The sequence below is a fragment of the Leucoraja erinacea genome, chromosome 18, assembly GCF_028641065.1.
Source record: "Leucoraja erinacea ecotype New England chromosome 18, Leri_hhj_1, whole genome shotgun sequence".
Taxonomy (NCBI): Eukaryota; Metazoa; Chordata; class Chondrichthyes; order Rajiformes; family Rajidae; genus Leucoraja; species Leucoraja erinaceus.
The window spans coordinates 339,045-347,493 of NC_073394.1; the positions used below are offsets into that span (position 1 = coordinate 339,045).

The window sequence follows — 8,449 nt, forward strand, 5'->3', positions numbered from 1 at the left end:
ACATTATTTATATTAGTTGCCCAGTAATAGAAAACAAAGTTGAGGGAGCCAATCCACCGTGTTCTGTAGGTTTACATAAATGTCGTTTATGAATTCTATGAGTTATATAATCCCAGATAAAGTTTGTTATCAGATAGTCAGAAAGCTTTTTGGGAGATAAATCGGTATTGATTGAAATAGGCAAATGCCTTGAGTTTGCCAGTGGAGGTGTGGGGGGGAGAGATACTGACTGACCAACCACCGCGGTGAACTCGGAACTTGTTTTTGAAGGAAGTAGCTGGAGGAATTGTGGATGCAGTGTGCAGCTCCAATTAGCTCGTTGACAACAGGGTGTGGTGTTTAGTGCACTGCTCCACAAAGTGCCTGCTAGCTCCCTCGACAACAACAGCGACAGAGAATCTGCCCATTGTCCGAGCTGTAATGGAGTCCAGAATGAACCAGGCGTTGGTGGAGAATGATCAGCAGTCACCGGGCAAGGGCCGCTGCCCCGAGATTCCCGCCACCATGGTCCATATCGCCACTGAACCCCTGCCCGTCAAGGACCACTTCCTCTGGTCCATGTTCAACTTTGTTTACTGCAATTTCTGCTGTCTCGGCTTCATGGCGCTGGCCTTCTCCGTGAAGGTAAGTTCGTCACCGATTTCAGAACAAGGAAACGGGCCCGCCGCGCTGACCAAACCGCCGCGCTGATCCAGTCCCAATTCCACGCGTTTGGTCCGTACCCTTCTGAAACTCTTCTATCCGTGGACCGGCCCAATCCAGAGGAAGTGGGCGAGGGCTTTCATCGAGAAGTTTGCTTTAGTGAGAGGGACATGAGTGGTGGCGAGACCAGGGAGACGGATAAGGGTTTATTCTGAGGGTCTTGAAACTCGTTCGTGGGTAAGTCCTCAAGAGGGTGGTGAATCTGTGGAACTCGTTGTCACAGACGGCTGTGGAGGACTAGCCAGTGAATATATTTAAGAGATAGATAGATTCTTGATTAGTGCGGGTGTCAGAGGTTATGGGGAGAAGGCAGGAGAATGGGGTTAGGAGGGAGAGAGAGATAGATCAGCCATGATTGGATGGTGGAGTAGACTTGATGGGCCGAATGGCCAAATTCTACTATCACATGATCCTCAGGGCCTGATGCGACCTATCCCTAAATACAGAGGGAAGGGCAGGGGGGGTCGTCTCCTCTGTAGCCCCGGGCAAGGGCGAAACTGGAGAAAAAACAAAGTTGGTCCTTAGTTTAGGAAGGGCAAAGAGCCTTCAAGAAACACGAAGGGTGATGTTCAATTTTGGTTTAACCCAAACAATGGAAACTGCATCCATTTTAGTCTGAAGAAGGGTCTCAACCCGAAATGTCACCAATTCCTTCTCTCCAGAGATGCCGCCCGCCCCGCTGAGTTACTCCAGAATTTTGTGTCTATCTGCATTGAGTGAAATGTATAATTACTGGGTTGGATGAAGCGGCGGGAAAGGGATGAAGGAGGAATCCGCCATCTATGATTTGTGGAAAAATCATTTGCAGATATTTGATTTTCCGGTGAGATGCCGTGACGTAGACGCTTTTCCAATTCTGCATTAAATATTGTCTTTCCAATCCCCTTTAAACTGATTCTCAGGAAATGAAGTTCTGGTTCTCTTCCTTGATGTCTACAGGTGTGCTCTCCTCGTTACTTATAGGGTAGAACTTGGATTTCAGAAGTTTAAACCGTGCACATGATGCAGTTTACAGGAAAATAACTAGTATTATGGCAATGGGAGTCAGTAGCTTCTTATTTGATGTTCTGCAAAGCTTCCAGCAGAGGTTGGATCTGACAAAAGTCAGCTTTTCAGTTCAGCTGATCCAGCTCTTGCAGATCGCCAGGATACACCAAGGAAATTCAGGATGCAGCAAAATGATTTTTCCGTCTCTGTCAACGAAGCAGGTTTCTTGTAAATCTATTTTTAATGGGTAGTGTTCCACCAAACATTGACCCAGCAATTGAATCTGGATAACTCGTTTGTACAATCTTCCCTACTACATTCAGCGTAATTGGTTCGTACTGAACTTCAGGTACAACAGCAATATTTGGATAGATACGTGAACAGGGATCACGAGCAAGCAGATAGGGTTAGTTAATTGGCATCCTAGTCCGGGCTAAGGGTCTGTTCTGTGCTATGTGTGTGTGTTAGAAGTATCCATCTGCTGCTCTGATGGACGGTGCTGGCTCCAGTTGGTGTTGAGGGTTTTGGGTCCACTGTTCCCGCTGACTGACGTTGCTGATAGCTGGAATGTCCGTGTCTGTCTCCCGCATTCTCACTGTTCCGTTGCCGTCTCCCTGCAGGCCCGAGATCGGAAAATGCTGGGAGATATTTACAGCGCCAACCACTACGGTGCCACCTCCAAGGCACTGAACCTGGCCGCCACTCTGCTGACAATCGCCTTGGTGATCACCGTGGTTGCGCTGGCGATCAGTGGGGTGATCCATCTCCGCCCCAGATAACGTGTCGTCGCGGCCAGCGATTCATCGAGAACAACTCTGGTTTCCTTCCCTCGCCCTGCTTCAAGTTTAATGTGGAGTTGCTGCTTCAAACTAGACCCCCCCCCGTGTGTTACCCCCCCCCCCGTGTGTTTAACCCACACTGTTGTCACCCATAGACCCCCCCGTGTGTTAAACCCACACTGCTGTCACCCATAGACCCCCCCCCCGTGTGTTTAACCCACACTGCTGTCACCCATAGACCCCCCCCCGTGTGTTTAACCCACACTGTTTTCACTCATAACCCCCCCTGCTGTGAGTAAACCATCTGTGTCACCCATAGACCCCCCGCCCCCCCGTGTGTGGGGAGCGGAGCCACCATAACCCCCCCCCGCTGGTTGAACCACACTGTTGGGGGGAGACACGGAGGGAGGGGGTGGTGGAGGGGGTGTTAAACCCAGATGTTGTCACCCATACCCCCCCCCCCCCCGTGGGTTAAACCCACACTGCTGTCACCCAGAGCTGCTTTGTCAGATGTTTAATGTTTGGTCAGTTTTCCAATAAACCTGCTGTGAGTCACATCTGTGGTCGTGACACGTGTGGGGAGCGGAGCCAGAACGCTGGGGGGGGGGGGGGGGGGGGGGAGACACGGAGGGGGTGGGGGGGGGGGGGGGGTGTGGAGGGGGCGGGTAGCTACACACGGAGGGAGGGAGGTGGGTAAGTTGGCATCTGGGGAGAGGTGACTGAGTTCCTACCAATCCTCCACCTGTTACTGGAGACAGCCCAGAGTGTGGAACCACTGACATGTTGAAAGGGGCGGCCATGGTGGCGCAGCTGCTGCCTCAAAGCGCCATAAACCCGGTTGATACCTGCACCGAGTCTGTATGTTCACCATGTGACCGCGTGGGTTTTCTCCGGATGCTCCGGTTTCCTCCCACACTCCAAAGACGTGCAGGTTCGTAGGTAAATTGCTTTCAGTGAATTGTCGCTGGTATGTGTGCGTGGGATAGTGTTAGTGAGCGGGGATCGCTGGTCGGCACGGACTCGGTGGGCCGAAGGGCCTGTTTCCGCGCTAACTCTACAAACGAAACGAAACTTAATTAAACGAAACGAAACTTAATTAAACGAAACGAAACTAGTGCGATCCCGCCCCCCGGGCATCTGCTGGGCGTTGCTCCATAGTTAGATGTAGAGAATATTCTGACTTGCCTCGGCTGCTGTTTAGTCGCCACTTTGTCCACGGAGTCTCCATTTCCGTGGGATCTTACTGCGCTTCCCGCCCGTGGCCGCGTTCTCTTGTCTTTAGACGTTAGAGATACAGCACGGAAACAGGCCCTTCGGCCCACCGAATCCGCGCCAAGGGACAATTTTAAAATTTACTGGAACCAATTAACCTACGTTGCACTGGAGGCCGGCGCTATACAAATGTGCGCCGCGATGCGTCATTGGTTTAAACTGGTTTGCAATCTGATAATCCGGAGTGAGTCCAGAGTAGACAAGATGCTGGAGTAACTCAGCGGGACAGGCAGCATCAGGGGACAAGCATCTCCAGAGATTACTCCAGCATTTTGTGCCTTCCTTCCATTTTAAACCTGTCACTATTCGTTGGGTTTCGATGAGGTTCCCTCTCATCCTTCTAAACTCCAGCAAGTATGTGGATAAATGTGAGGTTATCCACTTTGTGGCAAGAACAGGAAGGCAAATTATTATCTGAATAGTGTCAGGGTTAGGAGGGGGGGGGGGGGGGGGGGGGGGGGGGGTAACGAGACCTGGGGGTCCTTGTACATCATTCACTGACATGTAGGCATGCAGGTACAGCAGGCAATGGATAAAACTAATGGCCTGTTGGCCTTCACAACAAGATGAATTGAGTATAGGAGCAAAGAGGTCCTTCTGCAGTTGTACAGGGCCCTGGCGAGACCACACCGGGATGATTGTGTACAGTTTTGGTCTCCTAATTTGAGGAAGGACATTCTTGCTATTGAGGGAGCCCAGCGTAGGTTCACCAGGTTAATTCCCGGGATGGCGGGACTGTCATATGCTGAAAGAATGGAGCAACTGGGCTTGTATTCACTGGAATTTAGAAGGATGATAGGGTATCTTATAGAAACCTGTAAAATTATTAAGGGTTTGGACTCGCTAGATGCGGGAACATGTTCCCGATATTGGGGGAGTCCAGAACCAGGGGCCATAATTTATGAAAAGGGGTAGGCCATTTAGAACCGAGATGAGGAAAAACTTTTTCGCCCAGAGAGTTGTGAATCTGTGGAATTCTCTGCCTCAGAAGGGAGTGGAGGCAGGCTCTCTGGATGCTTTCAAAAGAGAGTTAGATATAGCTCTTAGGGCTAGCAGAATCAAGGAATATGGGGAGAAGGCAGGAACGGGGTACTGATTGTGGATTATCAGCCATGATCACAGTGAGTGGCGGTACTGGCTCGAAGGGCCGAATGCACCTATTGTCTATATAAACATAGAAAATAATTGCAGGAGTAGGCCATTCGGCCCTTCGAGCCTGCACCGCCATTCGATATGATCATGGCTGATCATCCAACTCAGTATCCTGTACCTGCCTCCTCTCCATACCCCCTGATCCCTTTAGCCACAAGGGCCACATCTAACTTCCTCTTAAATATAGCCAATGAACTGGCCTCAACTACCTCCTGTGGCAGAGAATTCCACAGATTCACAACTCTCTGTGTGAAAAAATGATTTTCTCATATCGGTCCTAAAAGATTACCCTCTTATCCTTAAACTTTGACCCCTTGTTCTGGACTTCCCCAACATCGGGAATAATCTTCCTGCATCTAGCCTGTCCAACCCCTTAAGAATTTTGTAAGTTTCTATAAGATCCCCCCTCAATCTTCTAAATTCTAGCATGTACAAGCCGAGTCTATCCAGTCTTTCTTCATATGAAAGTCCTGCCATCCCAGGAATCAGTCTGGTGAACCTTCTCTGTACCCCCTCTATGGCAAGAATGTATTTCCTCAGATTAGACCAAAACTGTACGCAATACTCCAGGTGGGGTCTCACCAAGAACCTGTACAACTGCAGTAGAACCTCCCTGCTCCTATACTCAAATCCTTTTGCTATGAATGCTAACATACCATTTGCTTTCTTCACTGCCGGCTGCACCTGCATTCCTACTTTCAATGACTGCTGTAACATGACACCCAGGTCTCGTTGCATCTCCCCTTTTCCTAATCGGCCACCATTCAGATAATGGTCTGCTTTCCTGTTTTGCCACCCAAGTGGATAACCTCACATTTATCCACATTATACTGCATCTGCCATGCATTTGCCCACTCACCCAACCTATCCAAGTCACCTTGCAGCCTCCTAGCATCCTCCTCACAGCTAACACTGCCCCCCAGCTTCGTGTCATCCGCAAACTTGGAGATGTTGCATTCAATTCCCTCATCCAGATCATTAATATATATGGTAAATAGCTGGGGTCCCAGCACTGAGCCTTGCAGTACCCCACTAGTCACTGCCTGCCATTCTGAAAAGGACCTGTTTACTCCTACTCTTTGCTTCCTGTTTGCCAGCCAGTTCTCTATCCACATCAATACTGAACCCCCAAAACCGTGTGCTTTAAGTGTGTATACTAATCTCTTATGTGGGACCTTGTCGAAAGCTTTCTGGAAGTCCAGATACAACACATCCACTGGTTCTCCCCTATCCACGCTACTAGTTACATCCTCGAAAAATTCTATAAGATTCGTCAGACATGATTTACCTTTCGTAAATCCATGCTGACTTTGTCCAATGATTGCACCACTTTCCAAATGTGCTGCTATCCCATCTATAATAACTGACTCCAGAATTTTCCCCACTACCGATGTTAGACTATTGGGGCCAAACGCGGGTAAGTGGAGGTTATAAATGTCAGGGTCGGCATGAAGGAAGTGGGCCGAACGGCCTGTTTCTGATTCTGCTCTGGCGTAGAGATGACGCCATCTCCTTTCCACAGATTTACATGTTAAGAAATATTCGCAGATCATTTCCTTGTTTTATGTCTGTTCCGGGAAGCAGCGCTGTCACCTGCAAAACGCCCCTCCCTCCCCTCTCCTCATTCCCCACTCGCTGCTCAACCAACCTTGGGCACTCGCACTTGCCAAATAGCTGCCCCTGTCACACCTTCCCTCTCCCCCTCCCCCTCCCCCTCCCCCTCCCCCCTCCCCCCCCCTCCCCCCTCCCCCCCCCCCTCCACCCCCCCCCCCCTCCCCCCCCCCCCCCCCTCCCCCTCCCCCCCCCCCCCCTCCCCCTCCCCCCCCCCCCCCCTCCCCCTCCCCCTCCCATTCCCATTCCCATTCCCATTCCCCCTCCCCCTCCCCCTCCCATTTCCCCCTCCCCCTCCCATATCCCCCCTCCCCCTCCCATTCCCACTGCCTTACCTTTGTAAACCTGCATGTGCAGTCCCTTGTGTGTCATGCCGGGCTGAGCAATGTGCAGTGGCTTCCATCCTTGGACATAGCCGGAGACCAGACTCGGAGAGCAGACTGGACTATTGACACAGGGATACGGGGGAGCCGCATTTCCTGCTGAATTACGGCCTCACAGGTGGCTGCTGATAACCAGCCGGCTGACTATTGGCCACTGATATAAGATTCAGCAGAGCAGGCAGATTCCAGGAATGATTACAAGTTGAGCAATTACTTCCCACTCACGCGAACGATTGGAGCTGTCACATCTACGATTGTCCGCAGTAAAACACAAACAGGCCTGTGAGCGTGAGAGGCCATTCGGCTCTCCCCTCCCCTGTCAATCCAGGCTAATCTGCCCCACGCCTCAGCTAACATCTCTGTCAAGGAAAGACACACAGACTGTTCTTCCATTTTGTGTCTTTCATAGTGTGGACACAGGCCCTTCTGCTCAACTTGCCCACACCGGCCACCATGTCCTAGCTACACTAGTCCCAGTCCATCAAAACGTCCTACCATATAACCATATAACAATTACAGCACGGAAACAGGCCATCTCGGCCCTACAAGTCCGTGCCGAACAACTTTTTTCCCCCTTAGTCCCACCTGCCTCCACTCATACCATAACCCTCCATTCCCTTCTCATCCATATGCCTATCCAATTTATTTTTAAATGATATCAATGAACCTGCCTCCACCACTTCCACTGGAAGCTCATTCCACACCGCTACCACTCTCTGAGTAAAGAAGTTCCCCCTTATGTTACCCCTAAACGTCTGTCCCTTAATTCTGAAGTCATGTCCTCTTGTTTGAATATTCCCTATTCTCAAAGGGAAAAGCTTGTCCACATCAACTCTGTCTAACCCTCTCATCATTTTAAAGACCTCTATCAAGTCCCCCCTTAACCTTCTGCGCTCCAGAGAATAAAGACCTAACTTATTCAACCTATCTCTGTAACTTAGTTGTTGAAACCCAGGCAACATTCTAGTAAATCTCCTCTGTACTCTCTCTATTTTGTTGACATCCTTCCAACAATTGGGCGACCAAAATTGTACACCATACTCCAGATTTGGCCTCACCAATGCCTTATACAATTTTAACATTACATCCCAGCTTCTATACTCAATGCTCTGATTTATAAAGGCTAGCATACCCAAAGCTTTCTTTACCACCCTATCTATATGAGATTCCACCTTCAAGGAACTATGCACGGTTATACCCAGATCCCTCTGTTCAACTGTATTCTTCAATTCCCTACCATTTACCATGTACGTCCTATTTTGATTTGTCCTGCCAAGGTGTAGCACCTCACATTTATCAGCATTAAACTCCATCTGCCATCTTACAGCCCATTTTTTTTCCAAATGGCCTAAATCACTCTGTAGACTTTGGAAATCCTCTTCATTATCCACAACACCCCCTATCTTGGTATCATCTGCATACTTACTAATCCAATTTACCACACCTTCATCCAGATCATTGATGTACATGACAAACAACAAAGGACCCAACACAGATCCCTGAGGCGCCCCACTAGTCACCTGCCTCCAACCCGATAAACAGCCATCCACCATTACCCTCTGT

The 8,449-nt window shown here is 49.8% G+C and overlaps 1 protein-coding gene across 1 annotated transcript; it reads left to right on the forward strand.

Annotated features, from left to right (window-relative positions):
- The first annotated feature begins 246 nt into the window (after positions 1-246).
- LOC129705543 (dispanin subfamily A member 2b-like) lies at positions 247-2,580 on the forward strand. The gene is made up of 2 exons (XM_055649115.1): positions 247-624; positions 2,310-2,580. The coding sequence occupies exons 1-2, from the start codon at positions 421-423 to the stop codon at positions 2,466-2,468; spliced, it is 363 nt and encodes a 120-aa protein (XP_055505090.1). The 5' UTR covers positions 247-420; the 3' UTR covers positions 2,469-2,580.
- The last annotated feature ends 5,869 nt before the right edge of the window (positions 2,581-8,449 follow it).